Genomic DNA, 23,510 nt, shown 5'->3' with positions numbered 1-23,510 from the left:
GTAGTCGCTAAAATATCATGCTTAAAACAACACTCGAATTCCTCTCATCAAGCCTCTTCAAGGGGGAAAAGTACCACGAAAAATCCTAAATCTATTGCATTGGTACCAATTTAATCTTAAACCTTTTAATTAGACTAATTTAATCATAAACTTTTTGCATCTATACATGGGCGGGAGGCTACGACACCCTTGCCATATTTGGGCCAGCCGAGGGCATCGCGGACCTTATTAGCCACGGGAAAAGGGTGTCACGGTCCTATTCAAATTTGGGCGAGGGTCACTAGTGGGCCCTCGCCCGACCTTTGTCGGCCTCCAATAAAAAAAAATAACGAAAAGAAACAAAAGAAAAACCAAAACAGTAATTAGAAATTTAATAAAGTATAATTAAAAATATTCACGTTAGCGATTTGCATAAATATGAAAAGGATTTATGATTAAATTGATCCAATCAAAAAATTTAGAATTGAATTGTAACAATACAATAAACTTATTACTTTTCCTATACTTTTCATTCTCGTCGAAGACATGCAAATCAGAAGTCAAAACAAGCACCCTCCTTCCGAGATGACTTAAAAGACATAGGAGCTTCATTTAAAAAAAAAAAAAAAAGGGGAAACAAAGAACAAGTCACGCGTTGACTATCTCGTGGGGACTCTTAGCTGTCGCGGAGAAGAGTTGAAAACATTGCTCGCTCGAATCTCAAAGAAGGTTCGCAGGCTTCTAAATCTTGATTTCTTAAAGCGACCTGAACAGCGCGATCGACACACGTGGAGCCTCCCCGACCTCTCCATCTGTACTCCTGATTTTTCAAACATTTTGATCGAGTCCAAGAATAATGGGCTGTCCTCTTAACTTGGTACATTCTTATGTGGCCGGCATACTTTTTCCAATTCTCCTCGTCTTCCACCGGATTTTTTAGGGGACCTCGAGCGTTGACTCGACCGGATATTTGCGCCCAAAATCGTCATGGATGAGCGAATTGGTTCATTATCCTGTCGATATCTCTTGCGAGCAGAATCATATTATATGATGCGGTGTCGCCTTTTTCTAATGGCTCGGTCTCGTACGACGAATCGCAACAGAGTGCACATTAAAAAATCTCGTTTTTATAGATCGAATGGTTCATTCATTAATCTCGTGGCTAGCTAGTATATGAATGATTTTGACATAAGGTAGAATTAGTTTGTAAAACTCTCGGGTCGGCACGGTAGATTGGGGCGTCGAAACTAGATGCCATTTATTCAAATCTCATCGACCGAGTGCGAACTACTTCGAGTCAAGTTCACGGTGCAAAGGCTAATGACCTGGATTCAATGTGCTCACGGGACTTGTAAGGTGTTTCGAGGGCATCCATATGACTAGGTCTCCATGTTTGTGCACCTAAGTTGTTGAAAAATAAATAAAAAAACAGTTTCCCCAGTAATATCTCATATACCTAATAGCTTCGAATACGAGCAAACTGGCCTATTATATTTTTAAACTAGATGACCTGCCATTATGTATGCGTAAATATTTCGAGCTAAGGCAACAATTTGTATGATATATGTAAAGGTGGAAAAACATGTCTAAAATCCATATATTAACCCATATTTAATAATGTTGGTCATAAACAAGTTACCTTTAGTTTTAAAAATAAGCTGGAGTGAGTCGTAAATGGGTTACTTTATAACGGATCTTAAATGAATTACTAAACCATTTAAGTGAGTTGTAAACATGTTTTTTGATTTTTTAACTTTTTAATTTTACTATGCATTTATTTATTTATTTATTTTTTCTTCTACAAAATCCGTCAAGGGTTGCTGACCGACGATGGCCACTCACATGCGAGGGCCGCAAATTTGGAAAAAGAATCTGGCTTTTTACTATTTTATCATATTCTTTTCTTTACTTTTTCCTTTTTGTTATTCATCTACCGCTATCGATTGGCGAGCCTCACGGCTCACCGCCCTAGGCTCAAGCCTTGCCGTCTGAATTGCCGTCACTACGGCCGCCATTTGCCTATCCTACTGCCATGACATGGAGTCATCAACCAAGGCTTCTACTTCGATGAAGAATAGGAAGAAGGAAATCCGACGATCCTAAAAAAAGGAAAAGAAATGAGAAATAAAATATTTAAAAATATTTTTTTTTTTGAATTGGATTAAATGTGGAGATGTTTTAGAAATATGAGACAGAGCGGGTATGGATCGTTAGATTTGTATTGCGTGAAAATGTTTCAAAATAGGTTAAATGAGCCGATATGGATCCGAACACTTTTGATCCGATCCACCCGTTTGAAAGAAAAGCATCACAACAGACTAAATGCTATAAAAAAAAATCCAAAGCACTTTGTTAATAATATGTAGCATTCACTATTCACCGAGGATTCATGCATGTTAATTGTTAACGGGAAAAAGTAGTGCCATTTGCAATATTACTACATTAACTTTCCCTTCTTCTCAACCTTTTTTCGTTATCTCATCGCTGGATCCATTTTTTAACGGCTCGGGGTGGATGTAACCTAGGGAATAAAAGAGTGACATCACGACAATGATGCTATTAGATATATCTCACATTTATTTTGGAGTGCTTGTCGTAATAATGAGATTGACAAAATTAAATAAATTATCCTTTTTTTAAATCAAATTAAAAACATATCGCATGATTTTAGAGAAAGTTGCTAAAGTTTTTTCTGGACATTATTTATGGAGATGGCCGAGAATATATAGGATGTCTCACTGAGATAACAATAGAACAAAGTACGAAAAATTCGATTCGTGGAGATTTATAAAAAAAAAAAGTCCTAAAATTCTTATAATTGTGTCATTTCAAGCTTAAATATTTCTTTTTGCTAATTCAGTTATGAACCTTTTGCATTTGTACCAATTTCATCCGGCCATGTTTGGCTAGAAACCGCTACCGTGGCGTTGCTGCTGTTTACGGGGTATATCTTTTTAAAATAAATTTTAAGTATTTTCGTCAATTTTTTTGTTGTTGATTTTATTATTTTTTATTCTCAATCTTATTCTTCCTCTAGCTAGTCATCGGACCTCGACAACCAGCCCGAAGAGAGAGCAAGCCACTAGCGAGGGCGAGCCTTGCTCGCCCCTAGTGAGGCATGACCTTGCCTAGTGATGGCGATGTCGACGTTAAGCCTTGCCACATCTTGGCGACCGACCTGAGGAAAAAGAAGATAGGAAAGAAAAAATAATAAAATATTATTAAAAATTGCTACGTCACCGGCGGTAATGGCACACTAGCGATTTTCGGCTTAAATTGATAGGATGAATTGAATTGACATAACAAAAATTTTCGAATTGAATTAGCATAATTATAATAAGTTTATGATTTTTCTGATAATTTTTTTTGGGTTTGTTCTTATTTTCGACGCCGTGTAAAAAAAAAAAAAGAAACCGATTCTCCTGACCTCGTTTTAACTTAGTAATTATAACTCGGGCACTAGTGGTTCTTCCCAAGAATGACGTCATCCTCTGATAGTTGTGATACAATGGCCTCTCTTGACTATTTCTTTTTTTTTTTTTAATTTAAATTTTAGCCATGTGGGTCTTGCAACTGAAAAGGATAGTTTTATATAACAATTCACAAGGTTTTCCTTGGCTAGTCAAAAGTTCATTGCCTTTCCAATACTCTATATTTAAACGTCGATAATTTTAATTCCTTTCGAACTTCTAAAATTGAAAAATACCGATAATCAAAATAATTAGCGGCAATAATAAGAATTTCGATCCCATGCGATTGATTAGCCAAATTTATTTTAAAATAAAAGAATCTTTTTAAAACTCGAGACTGATTTTGCTCTAAGAAGCGAATTCGATATGTATGAACATCAAACTGCTCTTGCACCCACTGAAATAAACCAATCATCTAGAAAAAGAGTAATTATGCATAATTAATTTAATATATAAATTGGTTTATTGATTACAAAATTATAAAACCTATTATTAAAGTATTTTTCTCATACCCGCTATTGTCATTATTAAAAGTGGGTTTTTATCCTTGTCAATTCCCGTAGATTAAGTACAAAGTGTGGAACGAAACGCCTAATTGAGGACCCTTCTCCACCCATCTTCCGTGGAAAATTAGTGGGTTTTCTTCCTAGTATACCAAATAAACTACCCTCATAGAAAACTAAAATCCCTAAATTCGATCAATTGCATAGCATATCAATATAGATTAAACTAACCAAACATTCGCCTTAAATCGACATAAATAGCTATTCAAAACTCCAAACGTGGAATTAGACAAGGCCCGAGTCAAAATCTATGCGAATAATTGCAAGATGAAAGTACTCACTCTTGATGGAGCGTGGATGCCTCGTATCGACTTATGTATGTATCTCGAAGTGGCTATTTTTTTTTCTTTTCACGAAGGCATCACGAATCTTTGTTTGTCTTGATTTATCGACTTTTCAGTCGACTTTGCGTGTGGCATAACCTTCCCGATACTCACGTAAAACAAGTCAAACCCCCAATCCAAGCCATCCTTATTAGTCAACTATCACCGAAACCCTCTAACCACAAATAAGTAAAAGGGGGTCATGTATTTCTCCACGTTCCATCGAGAAGGATTGGTTTTCCTACTAAAAAAGTTTGCGATTGGTACCGCCAACCAAAGTCCTTTTTCCAAGCTCCACATAGAGATTTTCTATAAAAGCCAAAATGGAGCTCCCTTTTCCAATTGTCGCGGACTTTTTTATTATTAATTTCAGTCTGGGTTTCCCAAACCATCTTCTTATTCCGAATTGGGGGCGTTAAATCGACTCTACTGAAAACGAAGTTTGACAAGAAAGAAGAAAAAAGCCCCGTGGAGGGAGAGACCGGGTCGCCGAACCCGAGTCAGAAAAGCAGCTCACGTTTCCTCTCCTCGCTCCAGATAACGGGGCCCAACCGTTGCCCCATTTTTCCTGCGACGCAATTGGCGTCCACATTGACTCTGCCCCTCGATCTTATCGTCGAGCTCAGTGCGATCGCGGAACGAAAGGGTCGCGGTCGGTGCCATCGGCCCCGCCACTCCTTTGGAAATCTCATTACGACCTCGTCCCCAACCATGATCCGTGCGAAGAAAAAAGAGAACCCCCCCGATGGGTTGGATCGCGACGACGTTTTCGTTAACGTGCGAAAGGGCTCGAGACCGGACTAAAAGAGCTCGAGATTTCGACATGTATCTGTGGCGCCATACTCGCCATCGGTAAATATTCGCGCAAGCACCACGAACAAGCTACGATTTGGGTGTCCCTGCTAAAGATCGCTTTAGAAAAGAGCATATCGCATAACCGAATTACCATCTATATGTTCGGCGTGCGGCCGGCCAAGCTGTCGGGGCAAAAATCATGTATTTGCTAACGACGGTTCGGACTCCGCAGACAATTGACACTCGGATTTTATGACGGTGAAAAGTTCGCCACGATCATCCCTCTCGCCACATGATTTTGGTGTACAAGATTTTATGTACATGCGGCGTTGCCGAATGTGAATACACGAAAGCTACGACTCCTCGGACACAAAGTGAGGAAAAGCTGCTGGCAAGAGGATTCAACGGGAGCTGGAACGATCATATTTGATTACAGAAGACATCAATGAATACGTTAGTGCTTAGTGCGTCAGCTTGGGGCATCCCAGGATTAGGAGTTGGAAAGTTTCGACTTCGGAAATGTTTTAATGATTTTTAATTATTGTGCTTATGGACCTAACTAAACAGCACGACCAAATCTCGATGCTCTTGCCAAATTACATATGGAGGTGTTCTGTTCCCAACTGTACGGAGAACTAATCGAAATACAGTCCTCACAAACCACTAAGGTCATAATAATTGACTCCAGCTTTTTGCATCACCGGCTTCAAGACGGAGGTCCACTTCAATTTATAACCTATTCTTCCAAGAAATGGTCAACTGTCGATTTACAGATGTCGCCTACTTCGTCATAATGGTGACATTATTCCTTTGCGATCGGCAATTTCAAAGATTAAGAATTTGAAAATTTGAGAAGCGTTACATGGCTCTTCGACATATTCATCTCATCGTCATGGATCATTTTGATCGCAGTTTTCCGATTTCCAAACGTTATATGTTAGCCGTCCAAGTTTTCATCTCGTCCCCGGTGAAGTTTTTCTCATATGACAGAGCCCCTCAGCCCAATGAAGACCGAGTCGAGCATAGCCTTTGAAGATCTTCCCCCCAATCGAGTACGAGCAATCACCCCGTTTAATCTAAAGATAAAAGGAATTGTCATGCTGTGGGGAAAGAAAGAAAATGGCGGGTCGAGGGTTAGACCGTTAAGAGTTACCACGAACCGGACCGGGTCAATGTGACAGGAGGAGGGCCCCAAATTAGCCCCGACTACGCGGGCATTGACTTGATTCGCCGCAGCTCAAAACTTCCTGGCACCTGTCCCTTCCACACCATTAAAATTATATCCACCCCCTCTCTCCCTGAAATTTTCTTTTCGATTATTTCCAAACTAAACAAAAGTAGTGGGGCAAAGCGAAAATAAAATGAAAATTAAAAAGAATAAAAAAAAAAGAGAGTGTATAAAGACGAGTTGAGTGGGTGGGCGTCATGAGAAGCAGCAGCATCACCATCGTCGTCGTCAGTCCTCTTGAGAAGCGGAAGCAGAAAAAGTCAAGAGGAGGAAGGAAGGGGAGCTTGTGGTTGCTTCCGCTGTGCAGCTTCTTCTCTTCTTCCTCGCAACCCCTCCAGCTATCTTGCCTCCTCCATCCCAAGTAAACAAAGGGGAGATCAGCTTTATATCAAAGCAGACACCCCCAGAGAGAGAGAGAGAGAGAGAGAGAGAGAGAGTTTGGAGTCGTTTTGTTAATCGTCGTCGCCGTCGGTGCTGTTGGAGTTGATCATGGGGATTTGCTGGGGAAAAAGATCGGCGTCGGTGGATCACCACCAGAGCCCCAACCCCACCAAACCTTGCGGCCCAGGTTTCTTCTTCTTCCTTCCTTCCTTCTTGGTTCGATGATTTATCATTACTTTCTGGTGGGTATAAGCTGAGTTCCGCATCGTGTTTTTTTGCCTTCTTTTTTCTGCATGTGTAGAAGATCTTGACAAGGACCCCAAGATGAAGGGAGATGGGCCGGCGAGGAGCGAGAACGGGAAGTCGCCGCCGGACGCAGCTCCGGCCCCGGCGAAAGCCGGGGAGGTGATAACCCCGAACCTGAAGATGTACACGCTGGCGGAGCTGAAGAGCGCGACCAGGAACTTCAGGCCGGACACGATGCTCGGGGAGGGCGGGTTCGGGAGGGTGTTCAAAGGATGGGTGGACGATAAGACCCTCGCCCCATGCAAGGTCGGCGCCGGCATCCCGGTCGCCGTCAAGAAATCCAATCCCGACAGCGATCAGGGCTTGCGCGAATGGCAGGTCCGTATCGACAACATTCCCGCAATTTTCCATTTCTCTCCCGCTCGATCTTCATGTCGTTTCATGGCTTCGAGTTTTCGTTTCCGCATGTGACAGTACGACGAAGGACAATGTGCACAAGTTTGACACCCCTCAGTGAAAGAACATATTCACTTTTTTTTTTCTCTCCCCGAATTAAAAGGTCATGTTTCGAAATGAGCAATTTCCTTTTTAAATAATTATAAAGTTCCTTTTCGGGTCCAATACTTGATCAAAGATTATTTCGATTATGGATAGTTTCAAATTTGATGGGCGCCGGAAATCCGGCTGCCAGACTCGAAAGAGTTCATATCCATATCGGCTAAAGTGAGGATTAATTAATCAATTACTTTGGACTTTGTTGCCTATTTACCAACCTCCTGCTTATTTACCCTGTGCTTCGAGACATACGCCTCTTGCGAAATTTTTTGAATTTTGACCATCTCTCAATGAGGAGACTAGATCGGAGCCCATTTCAAATAAGGTCCAGATATTGTCATGAAGCGGCCAACTTAATCTTAAATCAGGGGGTGAATTTACCATCGGTCGGCCAAATTTTTGTGCATCTCATGAAAGATGCGTATGCTTTGCATGAAAGTTGTGACGGCTTGGCAACCGGTAAAGATTTTGCCCGGCAGGCGAGCTTGAGGTCTTATTTGAAACTAAGTTGATAATTTCAAGATCTTATTTGAAATAGTATCCTCTTTGGATTTCTACAGAGAAAATGGTTTCATTTCAGATATTTCGAAACTAATCATCGACACAATTCTATGCGCATTGATTAACATAATGTTTCATCTTTTCCACAGTCGGAAGTTAAGTTCTTGGGCAAGTTTTCTCATCCAAATTTGGTGAGATTGCTGGGGTATTGCTGGGAAGAGAATCAGTACCTCCTCGTGTACGAGTACATGCAGAGAGGAAGCTTAGAAAATCACCTTTTCAGAAGTAAGTAGAGATCATCCGACATAACTTTCGTCGCTACGCTTATTAATCTCCTTCATTTTTTTTCCCTCCCCCCTCGGATATCAGACAGCAAAAGAAAAAATTAACTCAGAGAAGAAACTTGTGGTAATGCTGCAGAGGGAGCTGAACCACTTCCGTGGGACATGAGGTTTAAAATAGCAATCGGAGCTGCCCGTGGGGTTGATTTCTTGCATACATCGGAGAAGAACGTCATCTACAGGGACTTCAAATCCTCCAATATACTATTGGATGCGGTAAAAATTTTTCTAGTCTACTTGATTAATTTCTCGGTTTGCTTTGCCGGCTATCGATACCCCGCATAAATACCGCCTGTGTCGCCCAGTAAACGAGCTCGAATTTCATTTTTTGAGCATTTCGATTTCAATTTCGATTGGTTGTCGCGTAGGCACATTTGATGCACCGGGGACTTTAGATTTTTGTGGAAGAGTGTTTTAAGTTCATGTGGTCCACGCGAATGGGATTTACTTGATGTATGCCTGCAACAACTGGTTGATACATGGATGCACAGCTACCATTCTTGAGAATTAATTGAGAAACTGCCTTCACTTTCCTCTCGTTTGTGAAATTGGCACCAGGACTACAATGCCAAGCTCTCGGATTTCGGGCTAGCAAAGCTAGGACCGGCGAGCGGGATCTCTCATGTGACCACGCGAGTGATCGGAACATATGGTTACGCCGCTCCCGAGTACATCGCCACCGGTAAGACAAAGATCATATCTTTCTTCTCTGAGGGCGATGTTGGATCTGTTCTTCGAATTTTTCCTCTCATATGCTTCTTTATCTTTAGCGAAGATTTCATGTGACCTTAGAAAATGCGTTCCAGAATGACAAGGGCTCAATTTGACAGGGCATCTGTACGTGAAGAGCGATGTATACGGTTTTGGAGTGGTTCTACTGGAAATGTTGACGGGCCTGCAAGCGCTCGACCCGACCCGCCCCAGCGGCCAGCAGAACCTGGTGGAATGGGCTCGGCCGTCGCTCCACGACAAGAGGAAGCTGAGGAAGATCATGGATCCAAGACTAGAAGGTCAATACCCTTTGAAAGCTGCAACTCAGGCAGCTGAACTCATCCTCAAATGCCTGGAAGGCGATCCTAAAGCGAGGCCCTCGATGGATGAAGTGCTGGTGACATTAGAACGCATAAACAACATTCGGGAGAAGAAGAAGGAGGCCAAGGCAAGCGCGTCGAGCCGGCCTTCTTCTCACCACCAGCATCATCACAACCACCATCGATCACCGATTCACCACAGACCACGGAGCTGATGGTCCTCGTGGATCTGGAAGCCAGTACCCCCACTCCGCAGCGGCAAGGTCTCATCGAGATTGAGATTAACCTATTTCTTTAAGACCAGATGGAGCTGGAAATCTGTTTTCTAGTAGGATATGCAACTCAGGCATTAGAGTTTTGCAAGTAGGAAGTCAACAACTCTCAAGGCTAGTCTCTTGTTAAATATTTGTCAAAGGATCGCAGTGCAGGCGGGGGTAGCTCTTCACGGCCAAATTGGTGTGTACAGTTGTCTAGACTGAGATTCCAAACATGATCAAACGTTTCACCATTTGAATTATTTACGAGATCGATTTATCGAAGATCTTCTGGTCTTATAAGTTCAGGGACAATATTACCTTTTCGGCCTACTAAAGATTAGTATATGAACAAATATGGCGATCATGCTCAGTCGCCTTCGAAGTTAATTTGCCCTTAAATGAAGCAGAGATCCGAGTCCTCTACAAGCCAATGCCTGTATCACTAATTGTAATAAAACTCGATTAACTCTCTTGTTTGCAGGAACGATGAGTTGGTAAGTGTCATTCAATCACAATGCACTGCCAAAGGAAACGAGGGAAATTTACTCTTTACTTCTAACTTCTCGTCCTGCATAGCAGATGGCGCATTACACACTATACCTTCACTGATGCGCTTGCGAGCAGTGAGGCGGTTGAATTTACCACCCGCAATCAAATGTGATATTACTGGCAATATGATCTTGCTCACTCGATGTTCGATGTAAATGAGACTCCAGGAGAAAGTGAAAACCAAAATGCAAAGGAGTAAGATGAGCACATACAATTGGCATTTATTAAATCAGGAATATCATGTCGCCAGAGTTGTGTGACAAGGCAAGTTCAATATACCACAACAACAATAAGCATTGGAACAGAGTTTATAGCTCAGACATGGTTTTTGTGCTCGCTCCATCTCAAAACATCCAGCTCTTTATGATCCTTAGATGCTCGGTCGCACATTGAGCCGAGATGCTAATTTCTGACCCAGAGATCTGTCCGCCTGTTGCAATTGCAGGTAAAATCTCAAATGAGTTCACTATCACATTTCTGCATTTTGAACATCACATCTTTCACTTTAACCCCATCAGGACTAGACAAGAAGTAAATGACTATCTCACCTGAGACCAATATGAAATCCAGATGCTGCGGATCTCATAAGTCACACGTGGGTCAGACAAAGCATCAATCCATCGGCAGATGAACCGCTCTTGCCTGGAAAAAGAAAATAAGACAGATGATTAAGAAACATGAGACCGTCGAACCATTCTCGGGAAATGCACAGCTGACAAAATACCTGTCAGGCGCCCATGATCGGAATCTCTCTCCTGGCTGCTTGAAGTTGTTCTCTTTCTCAATGATGGTCTGTTTGAAGCAACAAAAGTTAACAAAATCCAAACACGCACACATTGGTCTCACCACTCACTGCATGTCAATTCATCTACTGGGCAACCCGAGTCTTTCCTATCAATATCACCCTGAAAGCACCTCAAACCAATCAATCTCTATTAGAAACATACCTTTTCACGCTTTCCAGTCAGCATAGCAGGTGGGATGGGATAACTCTCCGCATGACGAACAGGATCGTACCGTGACGGGAAATAGTTTACCTGCAACACGGAAATTAGGCATTTGCTCAACAGATAATCCATCATTTTACATAATAACAAACAGATATTTCTTACATATGTAAACATGCATGTATGTATCAGGCACAAAGTACATTTGCAAAACTAAAGAGAGTAATCCTCCTCTAACAAAAGGAGGAAGGACATTCGCACTGCCACTTTGGGATATTTAATTGACATGTTAGATTGCATCATTAGGCCTTCATACATCAAGGAAAGCGTGATGTCTAACTTAGTTACGTCAACAAAAAATCCGCAAGAGATGCTGCCCAGAGTATCGCTGTGGAAGGATTCAAAGAAGATTCTTACCTCTTCATCCCTATGCATGAAATTCATGAAACCTTCATGGTGATTGTTGTGATGAGCACATTTAGGAGCATTGGCGGGGAGTTGAAGATAATTTGGTCCAAGACGGTGCCTCTGAGTATCAGAGTATGAGAAGATACGAGTTTGGAGCAGCTTATCATCTGAGTAGTAGACGCCAGGAACCACAATTGAAGGGCAAAACGCAAGCTGCTCATTCTCAGCAAAGAAGTTATCAATGTTCTTATTCAAGACCAAGCGGCCAACTGGCATTAGAGGCAATATGTCTTCGGGCCAGGTCTTAGTCACATCAAGTGGGTCAAAGTCGAATTTGTCTTCATGATCAGGATCGATGATCTGAATGAAAAGTTTCCATTCAGGAAAGTTTCCAGCAGCAATGGAATCATAAAGATCCTGAGTCGCATGACTGTGATTGGATCCCACAACTCTAATTGCCTCGTCCTCCAGCAAGCTCTTGACCCCGCAAGTTGGTTTCCAGTGAAACTTCACATAATGCGCTTTTCCGGCCTTGTTGATCAAAGTGTAGGTGTTAACTCCAGAGCCATCCATGTGCCTGTAATCTTGTGGAATACCAATATCATCAAAGAGGAAGGTGAACATGTGCAAGCTCTCCGGATGGTGGGAGAAAAAATCAAGGATCCTCCAGTTCTCCTGGATGTGGGATTTGGGGTTCGGTTTGAGTGCATGAACCATATCCGGGAATTTCATCCCATCACGGACAAAGAAGACAGGGAAATTGTTTCCCACCAGATCAAAATTACCCTGCAGTAACAACAAAGGTAAGATGACATAGCAAAGTACAACAAAATAAATGTATGCAATGTGAATCATAGAACTTTTGCCAGAAAAAAAAAACAACAACAACAGAGAACTGCCATATTTGAATTCAAAATCGTAGCATTAATTAATATTGAAAGTAAATCCAAAAGTAGCAATTCTTAATATGATGTCTCATAACAGATGGTACGAATTGAAAAACGAGCCAAGTATGTTTTATTGAAATTTATATGTGCAACTGTGCTTCAGCAGACTGGGATACGAAAAACGGTTAGCTCTTACTGGCCACACATTAATAGCACATGCATCAGTTGAGTTTAGGCCACCAGTGAAAGGATTTACCACAGCAAGCATCAAACTTGTGCACATCCAAACTGCACATTCATATGTACTACCAAAATGACCATTACCTCTCTTGTGTAGAACTTCACAGCAAAACCACGAGGGTCCCTCAGGGTTTCAGGGCTGCCCCTTTCATGGATGACGGTGGAGAAACGGACAATCACAGGTGTTTGAACTCCTGGTGCCCGAAGGAAATCAGCACAAGTGAGGCGAGAAATGTCATGAGTGACCTCAAAGAATCCCTTTGCACTGGCTCCCCTGGCATGGACCACACGCTCTGGAATCCTCTCCCTATCAAAGTTGGCAAGTTTCTCCACGAGATGATAATCCTCAAGAAGAATTGGACCTGTGACATAGAGGTCAATTCGCCAAAAGCATGTTACCATGTTTAATATTACTCTCAAATAAGGTTCTATTGTGTATTGATGAATTTGATAATTTTCTCTGCATATTTTTAACTCCAATGTGCCTTGACTCAGAGTAGGTAACCTATGCACATGCTAATGGCTACACACCAACAGCAGAATGATGTATAAGGATTAAAAGGCGGATAAAGCTAGTCAAAATTGACTTGTCATTCTTCTCCCTTTCAAAAACTATTTAGTAAAGAGCAAGACCTTTCTACCACTCACTCCTGAACTTTGTATTACTAGGGAGCTGGGTTCATGTACAAATGAGTTTTCAAGTTCCACTTCTCTATCAGAGAATCAAAGCAAAGGGATCATAGAGTTTCTATTGCCATCCTAACTAGTTGCATATGATTGTGAGGATGGCATGAAGAATAATGGTTGGATCTACACCACGACATAGGACGAAATCATTTTTATCAGCAGAACTCTCTAACTACCTCATCACCGCACTTCTCTTGCAATAACATAATATATGAATAGGTAAGCAAAAGACAGATTTTCTTTCACGTTTCCATGCCAAATGGCAACAGTATCCGTATGAAGAAGCCAGGTATTCTAAACATGAAGGTTTCTGCTAATGGGCAAACTCATAGGAGGAAAAGAAAAATAAAGAGGACAAACAACTAAATATCAACATCGAAACTCAAACAGTTTCATCTCTTCTAAAACGAGGGATGCAATCAAGCACGAGAGACACAAAGAGTAGGATGGATAGAGTGCTACAATCAAAGAAGGTTGTCCTTTCTGTCGAGTGGGTGAGCTAAATAGAATCTCCATAGACTCCTAGACATTCATATCCTCAGCCAAGAAAAGGAAAAAGAAAAAGAGAAGAAAAGACAGGGACATCGTATGTATACCTCGACTTCCGACGGTTAACGACGAGTCATTGTTCCAGACAGGAGCACCAGAGTTGGTAGTCCAGAAGGAAGTGTTGAAAGCACTCGATGGACGGTACTGCAAGCAAAATCGTCAAAATCAGCAAGTGAAACCAAATGTTCAACACCACAACCAGCAAACCAGGAGCACATACGCGAGCCTACACAACGCATCCGTGTGAATTCGAACGTTACGAGGAGAATCGCGATAAACAGACCGCAGAACAACAATTCAACCTCTCCGAATAATTCTAAGCACAAAAGCAAGAGCAAACGACAAAACAAATTTTCAGAAAAACAAAAAAAATGAAGCAAAAAGGAAAATTTTTTTTTTTTTTTTTTTTCGCTCGCTCGGAATTCGGTCCAACTTCGCCGCACCCCGAACAGCCGAGCTCAACTCAAAGCGAAACATAGAGGAAGCGACCGAACCGAAGGGTCAAAACGAGGAAGGAGGAAGAAAAACTCCGAAGGAGCGAAAACCAATGGAACAGTACGATCGTCGTCGACGACGAAACGAAACAACAAATGGGCGCGAACTAGCACGAAAGTCGACAGATTCAAAGCACCCCACATCAGAGTCGAACAATCAGAGCACGAAGAATCGGTAGTCTGGACCTTGTACGGATCCATGGCGGGGGGGCGACCACGAGCTCAACGAGAGAGAGCTAGCGAGAGAGAGAGAGAAGCACAAGGGGGTGTGGGAGGTCGGACTGAGATCGTATATAAATATGGAGGAGCGTGTGGCAACAAACAAGTTGAGGATTGCTTCAGGCTTTGGCAGAATCTCGGGGAGCGTGGCTGAGGCTCGTGGCTCGCATTTCGACTCCCTCCTCCATATCTCTTTCGGACAGTTCCAGCCAGCAGCAGCTAATGCGTCTCTCTCTCTCTCTCCTTCTGCCGCCCTTTTTCTTCGGGGTATTTTATTAATTTAAAAAATCCTTTTCCCTCGCAATTTTGGTAAAATAACCTCAAAATAATAATTATTTTTTTTATCTGTCCCAATTCCCAATTAATGGCTCGGACAAACTTTTTGTTTTTTTTTTGCTCCAGAACGTTTCCGGGCTTATCGCTTCCGTATGACGTGGCCTCCCGAGCTCCCATAAATATTTTTAGGACAACAACCCAAAACGAGGGCAGGCAACGTAATAGAGACGTGTAATTGGTAAAACCAGACGTTTGAAAGAAATTATCTCATTTTATTGTAAGATAACACAGTAAACGATTCAGCGAAGGAATTTTCCCACTTCTTCGAGTAATTTGTGGTCGAGGAAAAGGAATTCTTATTGATGTAGCAGCTAACCCCGAAAATTTTCTCCGCTACGTGGTGAATTTTTTTAACTGGACTTTGTAGAGAAAGATCGTATTTTCGTGCCTAACGTTCGGTAAAAAAAAAAAAAATGGTCAAACAATCATCCTAGTCCGACAAAGAATCAATGTATCATTTTGCATCCTGAACGACAAACGAAGTTTATAGTGGTATATATATTTACCGGACCGAATTTGTTACGGAGCCGTCCACATCGAACAATGGAATAAAATCTAGATTTCTCGGCATCGATTCGTATTGTTTCCCGAGAGATATGATGGACGTGTTTTTGTTTTTCCTGGGGAGATGGGTCGTGTTATGGTGGCCAATAAAAAAGAGTTTTTTGAGAAATGGAGTGAAAAAAAAGAGAGGAAATTATTGAGGACGCCATGGATTCGATTTTCCTTATCCGCGGGGGGTTAAGTTTTTGGTGGTTAGCGAGAGCCCCATCGGTTACCACTCAAAACGGGAAGTCGTCGCAAACCATTCAATCCTCTATTATCAATCGTTTCGCGCGTTTCCACGTTGGTTCTCTCCGCTATTGCTTTCGGACTCGGACCCGAAGGAGGTGCCGCTTGGCCCATGGCGTTCTCAAAGAGCCATATCGATCGGGGTTGGGTTTCCATCGCTCCGCTGGGTGCATTCGTTGTTGCTAACGAATTCGTCGTTGCACGCGAGTTGCACGTGCACCGTGTGTGGCCATTTTTTCCATAAGTGAGGAGTATATGGGGATAACTATCTGGAGATTGCCCTAATGGCCACTTTTCTCACTTGATAAGGGGCAAGTGAGAGGATTTGAATCCCACCTTCGGGGGGGAGCTGGGTTGGGGTCGCGTGAGGAGAAAGCAGAGTTTCGCAATTTGTGTGGGGTCATGTGAGATAAAGTGTGTAGGCAATGACTAGGCATGAGCGGCTTTAACCTCGTTTTTAGAATATGAAACCTCTACCCCGAAACCCGAACGGGTTTCGAGGTCAATTCTAGGGTCTACTCGGGTTCCACTTGTATTTTTAATTGAACGATTATACTGTGGTGATCACCACCTCTAATTCGACCATTTGTTGCTGCAATCTACTGGCCACGACTCATCTCTATAAACACGAAAAATATGGAACATTAACAAAGTAAAAGTCAAAGTCTTAGTCATAGATATCGTCGGAAATGGAAGCCGAGCACTTGTCATAAGAAGCCATGGAAATATATAACAAAATAAACAAAAAGGCAGGTTCTAGGTTTTAGTAGGTTCCATGTCCATTGCTTGAAATCTAGGAACGGTTTCTCAATTTTTTGAAAACTATCCAACATACCTCAGAACTATCCTCATCCCTAAAAATGTGCTTGATGACCCCACTAAATGTCTAGAGAATCTCTCGATGGGAATAGTAGCTTTGGTTGAGTGGCATAGCGTGGCCGTTTCTCCATGACCTTCCATCCTAAAAATGCATCGGGAGAATAATAATCAAAACAATGGGTGCGACAACTTAAGACGGGGCTAGCGTTAACCTCGGCGGTTCCAGGCCAAAATTGACCGGTTGGACTCAATTGGAAAAACGAGAAAAAAAATTTAGGACTTAACTGACAAATTTTAAAAGTTGAGGACTGAATTGACAAAAACACGATAGGTATAGGACTTTGCGGGCAATTTTTTCCACATATTCTATTCGAGGAAATTACTAATGGAATAATCTAGATGGTGTTCCCTTCCTTATTACTTATTGCATCATAGGGGGAGGAGCCATATTAGTAATCAAATCAGGCACGTAAGACGCTCCATTAAGATTGCCTCGCCAAGCAAGTAATATCGTGCAATGACCATTCGAATAAAGAAGGGAAATAATGGAAATTCATGCGTCTATCCTTATATAGCAAGTCAACGTAAATGCGTAAATCTGGCAAAAAAAGGTAAAGATTAAATTCAATATCTCCCCGTTCAAAAAGCAAACGAATCCTGGCCGTCGGATTGAGAAAGTGACCGTTATAGGCTCCTCTCTCCGAATTCAAATCCGTCCCCTCGGCTCCTTCAATAAAACCCCGAGAAAAAGAGAGAGCCAAAAGAATCAGAAAAGTGAAAAGAAGGTAGGGCAAACAAGGAGGCCTTCGCAGTTCAATCCGTAGATTCTTCCTCTTCTACAATCTTCTCCGTCTATATTTGCTGAAACATTCAATCACATCTCTAGCTCTCTCTCTCTCTCTCTCTCTCTCTCTCTGCAGATCGATTTGCATTTTCGGGGATGTCGAAAATGAAGCTGGACCGCAAGCCTCCGCTCGCCAGATCTCCGGCCCGCCTTCGTCCCCGTCGTGTCCTCCGATCGAGCGCGAGCGCGATGAGATCTTTGCAGACCCCTCCAGGTTTGATTCTGATTCGCTGCACATATTCCGTTGGAGGTCATTTGTGGGTTGAAGCCACTGCTTTGCTTGTGTGTGTGTGTGTGGTGGGGTGATGAGATTTGAATGACCGCATCAGGATCTTTGACGAAATCGCAAAAACTGAGCCGCGCGTGGGACATCGATGAATCGGAGCTCCGGCCCGAGTACCGCTCCATCTCGTGCGAGCTCCGCGCGCTGACGGAGATGGTCCGCGATGAGCTCAGCAACACGGATCCCGCTGACTCCTTCTTCACCAACAGCTTAGGGGCCAACACGGTCTCCGTGTTCGAGAGAGGGAGATTCTACGACGTGTACTGCGCGAGGAGGAACGAGAGGTTGAAGAGGAAGAAAGGCGGCGAGTCGGGAGAGGAAAAGAAGTCCGCTTACGGCCTCGGCGTCACGGTCGAGCCGGCGAAGAGGAGGGAAGGGAAGAAGCTGGAGAGCCTGAGGAAATCGGTCTGTGCGGCTTACTCCATGGAGAGGAAAGAGGGGACTCCGGCTCCGAGGTACTTGCTCAGGAGCAGCACGAAGGAGAACAAGAAGCCTCCCCTGGCAGTTAACTATGAGAAGTCTGCCGTCGGTGAGCGAAGGATTGGAGCTCGGAGAGCGAAGAAAAACTGAGGATCCAAATGATTGAGAAGGATTAGAGGTTTTTGATTCGAACTGGGTTTTGAAATTCCTCTTGGGATGAAAGTTTGGCTGTCTATAAGATTTTGATTGTGAGCGTGCGTGAACATTACTCTGGGGATTGTTCGGCTACATCAGTTCGGCAAATGTGTAAAGCGTTTGTGGAGTGGAATCTTTAGTTTTCAAAGCAAATAACGTTTTGTCCAGTGTAAAGCCCAGTGGTCTGATAAAAACAAGTAAGACATTGGGTTCAGTCCCTTTGATTATGAAAGAACTTGTACGTACTCACGGAGCCCACGTCGGAAAATGATGCCCGGGGCGGAGCGTGCCATGGGAGCCACCGGGGGTGCTGGGGACTCATTTTATTCTTCTGCATTTCGTGACATATTCCGTTTAAGCAGAACTTCTGCAGCAAGGAATTCAAAGTAAAACCCACAAACTGTATTAAAAGTGCTGATCTTCCATTGACATTATGCAGTTTTTACTTCCATTCCAAGTGAAAGATGGGAAATATAGTACAAGGCTCTAGTGTCCAGCATCGTATTCTATGCAACTTTTGTGAATATAAAATTTCCTTTGTCAAAACATGAGGTCTGTTCAACTTCTAGCTTTGGATCCCAAAGGAAGAATGGTCAATGTTATCAAATGAATCTATGAAACAAGTGGTGTCAGCTTCTTGCAATTTGATGACAACGATGGATGATCTGTTTCCTGCAAAACAACATAGGCTGAGTGACTCCATATAAAACACAAATTTCAACAACGATCTTCAGTAGTTCCTAATCCCTCAATATCAGAATTCTTAACTCGCCAAACCTGAAATTAACCTCTCCTTTTTCAATTGTAATCAAGTAATGAAATCTAGTTGCTCAAATGCCACGGTTATCACATTACGGAAGGCAGAGATAATCCACTGACCTAAATTGATAGCTGAGTAGATCGTCAACATAGAAACTACTTTACAATGGGCTTTGGCCGCATGACTTGGGCCTTTATAACCATGAATTCACAGGGCAGAAGTTTTCCTCTTTCTTATCTTGACCTAAATGTCTGCTTCATGTATCTCAGAGCAGACCGCAACATAGCTCTGGCTTTCCTGTCGGGCGTGCACCCAGATAATATCATCTCTTCATACACCTCTGGAACCTGTATTCCCAGCCAAAATGAAGGATTAACATGCAATATACGACGCTGAAGGCAATCTACACATACAAGTAGGTGATACTTTTTTAAAAATATATTGGGAACTTGTCTGTCATTTAGTTGGCAGATATTAAAGGCGATCCATTGCAAGTAGATGCATTGAGCAATGGACAATATTGAACTTTGCTATTATCAACAAAGAAAAAACAATATAACACCGTGCCACCTATCAAGTAATCATAATAATTACCACTAATACCACTACTATGATGGTTAGCCATGATCTAATGTCAGGCAGAATAGAACACTATATACACAAACAATCTAACATCTAATCAGCCCAAGAGAAAAAATGTTCAAAAGCATAAAAATACGAAATGCAGAAGATGCAAAACTACTGCAGTCAGTATTATCTTGAGACTAACAACAGCTCCACCAACATCATATCCTCGAAAGCAGCTACTCTTACTACGAGGAAAAAGAAAACCCAAGTTATACATCTTGCAGCTCCATACCCTCCAAAAATAAACCGCATGTGGCAGTGATGTCAGCGATACTTTCAAATCTGATCCACAAATTTGTCTAAAACCATCCTGAAGGGCAGATAGATGATTGCTGTGCTTAAGTGCTAGGCAATGGCATCTACAAGGCCCCATATCTGTGCAAGAGCCGTGGTTCAACCACCTGTTTCCCTTCTCTAACAGCCTAAAGAACAAACAATAGCAGGAAAATGATGTCTGGACAGACTATGTCCCATTGTTCATCTTTGCCTTTAAACACGTAGGCCTGAGGTAAACTGACTTTAGATTAGAAAAGACTACGCTGATGGCAGTCTTCCCAATAGTGAACTCCTTCGCGCATCAATTTCTGATGGTTAAGGAAACACAAACTTCAAGGCCATGTGAATGTGGATCGAATCTGACTGAATAGACACAGAAAGATTCTCAACATTGAAAATCAAGGAGTAGCACATACAAACAATAGGATATCATGGAAGTTCTTTTTGGAAGATATATCATGAATGTTAAGTACTTCAATATGCCAGATCTGCATTGAATTCTGTCTACTGTCTATTTTTGCAACGGTGAAATGAGTTATACCTTCTGAAACTTATCCACACGTATCAGGGCTTTCATGAGCGTCGTATATGTCACTACGTCTGCTTTCAGATTCTGCAATTATAGGGAGTGCAAGGGACAAAAAGTAAAGAAGCCAACAATTTAGACAATGAAAATACACAGGAAGTAAAAACAAAATTTTGATCACTTACATTTTCGTTCATGTACTGTAACACAGCAAAGGCTTCGGCATCCCTTCTATCTTCCCCAAATGCATTGATCAATGAGTTTAGAGCAAATAGACTGGGCTTTAGACCATCAGCTCTCATGAGCCTGAATGCATCTAATGCTTGGTCGGACATACCCTGTTGATAAATCGTAAACTGATCAACAAGAAGCTTAACATGCACTTACATTTTCAACTATTTGCGACACTCAAATCCTCTCTCTCTCTCTCTCTCTCTCTCACACACACACACACAGAGACACACACAAAAACACACACACACACCCACACACACGGACACAGACATTCTTCCGTCGCTAGACACTTCAGAATCAATCACTAAACAAAATCAACAGCCATGATATAAAAACAAAGAGGCTGAAGTGGGAGAATTATCTAAAGGGGTGGTCGTTCAAACTTACGAGCTTCTATCTATGTACAATGTCAATACATACAGAGCTTAGATACCTCAAAGTTCTTCAATTCTTAAATACTCCCCAGAGTACAACTAGTCTCCTTGTTACAAATTGGTAGTAACCTAGTATGCTATTAATCGGACCATGCCCTTGTAGAATCATAATAAGCAATCAAGACAGTAACTACAACTGAAAGTGCAAGTGCAACGAAAAGGAAGTAATCTTCAAACCAGAGAAAACAAATCAGTGTTAACAAGAATTAAGCTAAAAGTAAGCGAATTTATAACATATAAGGATGCAACTAAGAGCAAACTTAGGTAATCATTTACTTGAAGAAGGCAAAAATTGCATCCAATCAAAATTAGCTACCGAAAAAAGTTCTTAACCGTGAGCACTCTGCAGAATGGAGAGGAGAGAAGATAGCAACCTACCCTTTGAGCATAAGCATTTATTAAAGCATTATACATCGTTGACGATGGCTTCAACCCAGCACACTTCATATCGTCCAAACAATCTACAGCGTCATTGAACCTCCCAGACTGACCATATATATCAACGAGCGTGGTGTATGTCACAACATTTGGAAGTAAGCCTTCCCCGCGCATCTTCCCCAGCAACCTCTTTACATCCTCCCACCTCTGCTGCTCCCCAAAAGAATTAATCATAATGTTATATGTTGTAGTGCAAGGCGAGCAACCCCTCTCCTTCATTTCCTCAAACAACTCTTCTGCTCTGTCATGGTGTCCTGCCTTGGAATGACAATCAATGAGAGTATTCCATGTAACGTTGCATGGCTCAATCCCCTCTGATAGCATTCGGTCAAATGTAGCCATTGCATGATCAAGACAATTATACTTCCCAAAAGTATCAATCATCACATTGTAAAAATGCCTATCGGGCGCACCCCACAACTTTTCATCTCTCTCAAAACCTGAAATGTCCTCTGCCACTCCCCTTTATCACGATAACCAGCCAAAATCCTACCAAAAACAAAGGAGTTAGGCTGCAAATTGCTTGCTTCCATTTCTTTCAGCACAATTCTTGCGCTTTCCCATCTACCTGCATTTACATATGCATCAACAAGAAGACTATAGGTATGCTCATCTGGCAATACCCCTTTCCTTTCCATCTCTGATACAATCCACTCGGCATCTTTCAGAGACCCCGTTTTCACGTAGCCTTTTAACAAAGCATTATAAGCCCTCGTCCTCGGTTTCAACCCACCTTCTTTCAACTCCTCGAAAATTGCTTCTGCCTCCAAAGTCCTACCAGAATTCCCTAACGCAGATATAACAGCAACGAGAGTAGCCGTCTTAGGACTCAACCCACAACCTTGAGCCACGCCTAGAAAATGCAAAGCCCTGTCTGGATCACCAGACTTGGCAAAACCAAATATCACGTCATGAAACAACTGCGCATCGAGCTCAATCTTATCCAACTCAATCTCCCTATAAAGCCTTTGCAAAATCGAAGTATCTATCTTATTACTACGTGTAAGAGACTGAATAATCAAACTGTAATTGACAAAATCTGATTGGTACCCGTCCTGGCGCATTCTGGACATCAAATTCAGGGCCTTCTCCAAATCATCATTACGAGCACAAGCTCCAATCAGGGCATTGTACGTCAGAGGCGTCAGAGTCTGCCTCTGAGACAGCAGAAACGCTTCGTAGAGCTTCTCGGAGCGTCCGAGAGCGTGAATGAGAATCGAGTAGAGAAGCTCGTAGGAGAAGCAGAGGTTGTGCTTCTGAAGCCACGAAACGACGGCGTAGGCGAGCCCAGTGGACGAAGAAGAGGAAGAGAGAGATTTGAGAAGAGAGTGCCAGAGGGGCCCGGGAACGGCGCGGTACGACTCGGCGAGCTGAAACTCGGTACGATCGAGTGAGGTAGGGGACGCCGAGTCGGAGTCCAATTCGGAGTCCGCAGAGCTTCTCGAATTGGAGAGAAAGTTGAGGAGGGGAGCGAAGTCGTAGCGACGGCTTTGGAGGGAGAGAACGTCGTCCTCGCTGTCGCGGTCGTCACCTCCTACTTCCAATTCTCGCAATTCGTCGCTATCGAGCCCGAAGTCGGAGCGGAGTTGCGGAGAGGTGGAGGGAGAGGAGTAGTCGGAGGTGGTGAACGCGCCGGTAGTGGGGGTGGTGGCGGCGGAGGAGGAGGAGAGAGGCGGGAAGAGGAGGAGGTGGTGGTGGTGGAGCGGAGGAGCGTTGGCGAGTTGGAGAGCTGAGTTGAGGGAAAGCAAGTTGGGATTGGTGGATGGACTGCGAACATGGCTAGATTCAGGGAGAGAAGGAGAATCTGCAATGGTGGGGATCGGGAGAGTTTGTGGAGGCAGAAGACGGGGAAAGGGTGTTTATCGTTACCCATCCG

General features: G+C 42.7%; 3 protein-coding genes and 1 pseudogene across 4 annotated transcripts; 2 read left to right on the top strand and 2 right to left on the bottom strand.

The window, feature by feature from the left end:
- Positions 1-6,648: 6,648 nt before the first annotated feature.
- On the top strand, positions 6,649-9,952 carry LOC115735177 (annotated as a pseudogene).
- Positions 9,953-10,415: 463 nt separating this feature from the next.
- On the bottom strand, positions 10,416-14,854 carry LOC115735144 (catalase isozyme 1). Its single transcript, XM_030666254.2, has 8 exons — positions 14,618-14,854; positions 13,985-14,081; positions 12,786-13,063; positions 11,584-12,360; positions 11,167-11,256; positions 10,944-11,011; positions 10,768-10,861; positions 10,416-10,649 (listed from the first exon to the last, which is right to left on the bottom strand). Exons 1-8 carry the CDS (start codon positions 14,630-14,632, stop codon positions 10,590-10,592), a joined length of 1,479 nt encoding a protein of 492 aa, XP_030522114.1. The 5' UTR covers positions 14,633-14,854; the 3' UTR covers positions 10,416-10,589.
- A 2,441-nt stretch (positions 14,855-17,295) lies between these two features.
- On the top strand, positions 17,296-18,512 carry LOC115735210. 2 transcript variants are annotated; one of them, XM_030666336.2, is made up of 3 exons: positions 17,296-17,417; positions 17,518-17,655; positions 17,771-18,512. In XM_030666336.2, the coding sequence occupies exons 2-3, from the start codon at positions 17,538-17,540 to the stop codon at positions 18,292-18,294; spliced, it is 642 nt and encodes a 213-aa protein (XP_030522196.2). In that variant the 5' UTR covers positions 17,296-17,417; positions 17,518-17,537; the 3' UTR covers positions 18,295-18,512. The 2 variants fall into 2 exon arrangements, with proteins under 2 accessions (XP_030522196.2, XP_048130373.1); XM_048274416.1 differs by having other exon boundaries at positions 17,349-17,655.
- A 207-nt stretch (positions 18,513-18,719) lies between these two features.
- Positions 18,720-23,455, bottom strand: LOC115735128 (pentatricopeptide repeat-containing protein At5g42310, chloroplastic). The gene is given in 7 exon segments (XM_030666231.2): positions 18,720-19,011; positions 19,219-19,446; positions 20,544-20,615; positions 20,714-20,866; positions 21,575-22,044; positions 22,047-23,333; positions 23,336-23,455. Coding segments are annotated over 6 exon segments (2,172 nt in total). The 5' UTR covers positions 23,412-23,455; the 3' UTR covers positions 18,720-19,011; positions 19,219-19,332.
- Between the last annotated feature and the right edge of the window lie 55 nt (positions 23,456-23,510).

The sequence above is a fragment of the Rhodamnia argentea genome, chromosome 2 (genome assembly GCF_020921035.1).
Source record: "Rhodamnia argentea isolate NSW1041297 chromosome 2, ASM2092103v1, whole genome shotgun sequence".
NCBI lineage: Eukaryota > Viridiplantae > Streptophyta > Magnoliopsida > Myrtales > Myrtaceae > Rhodamnia > Rhodamnia argentea.
The sequence above is the reverse complement of the archived record's forward strand: the minus strand, read 5'-3'. Positions and strand labels throughout refer to the sequence as shown.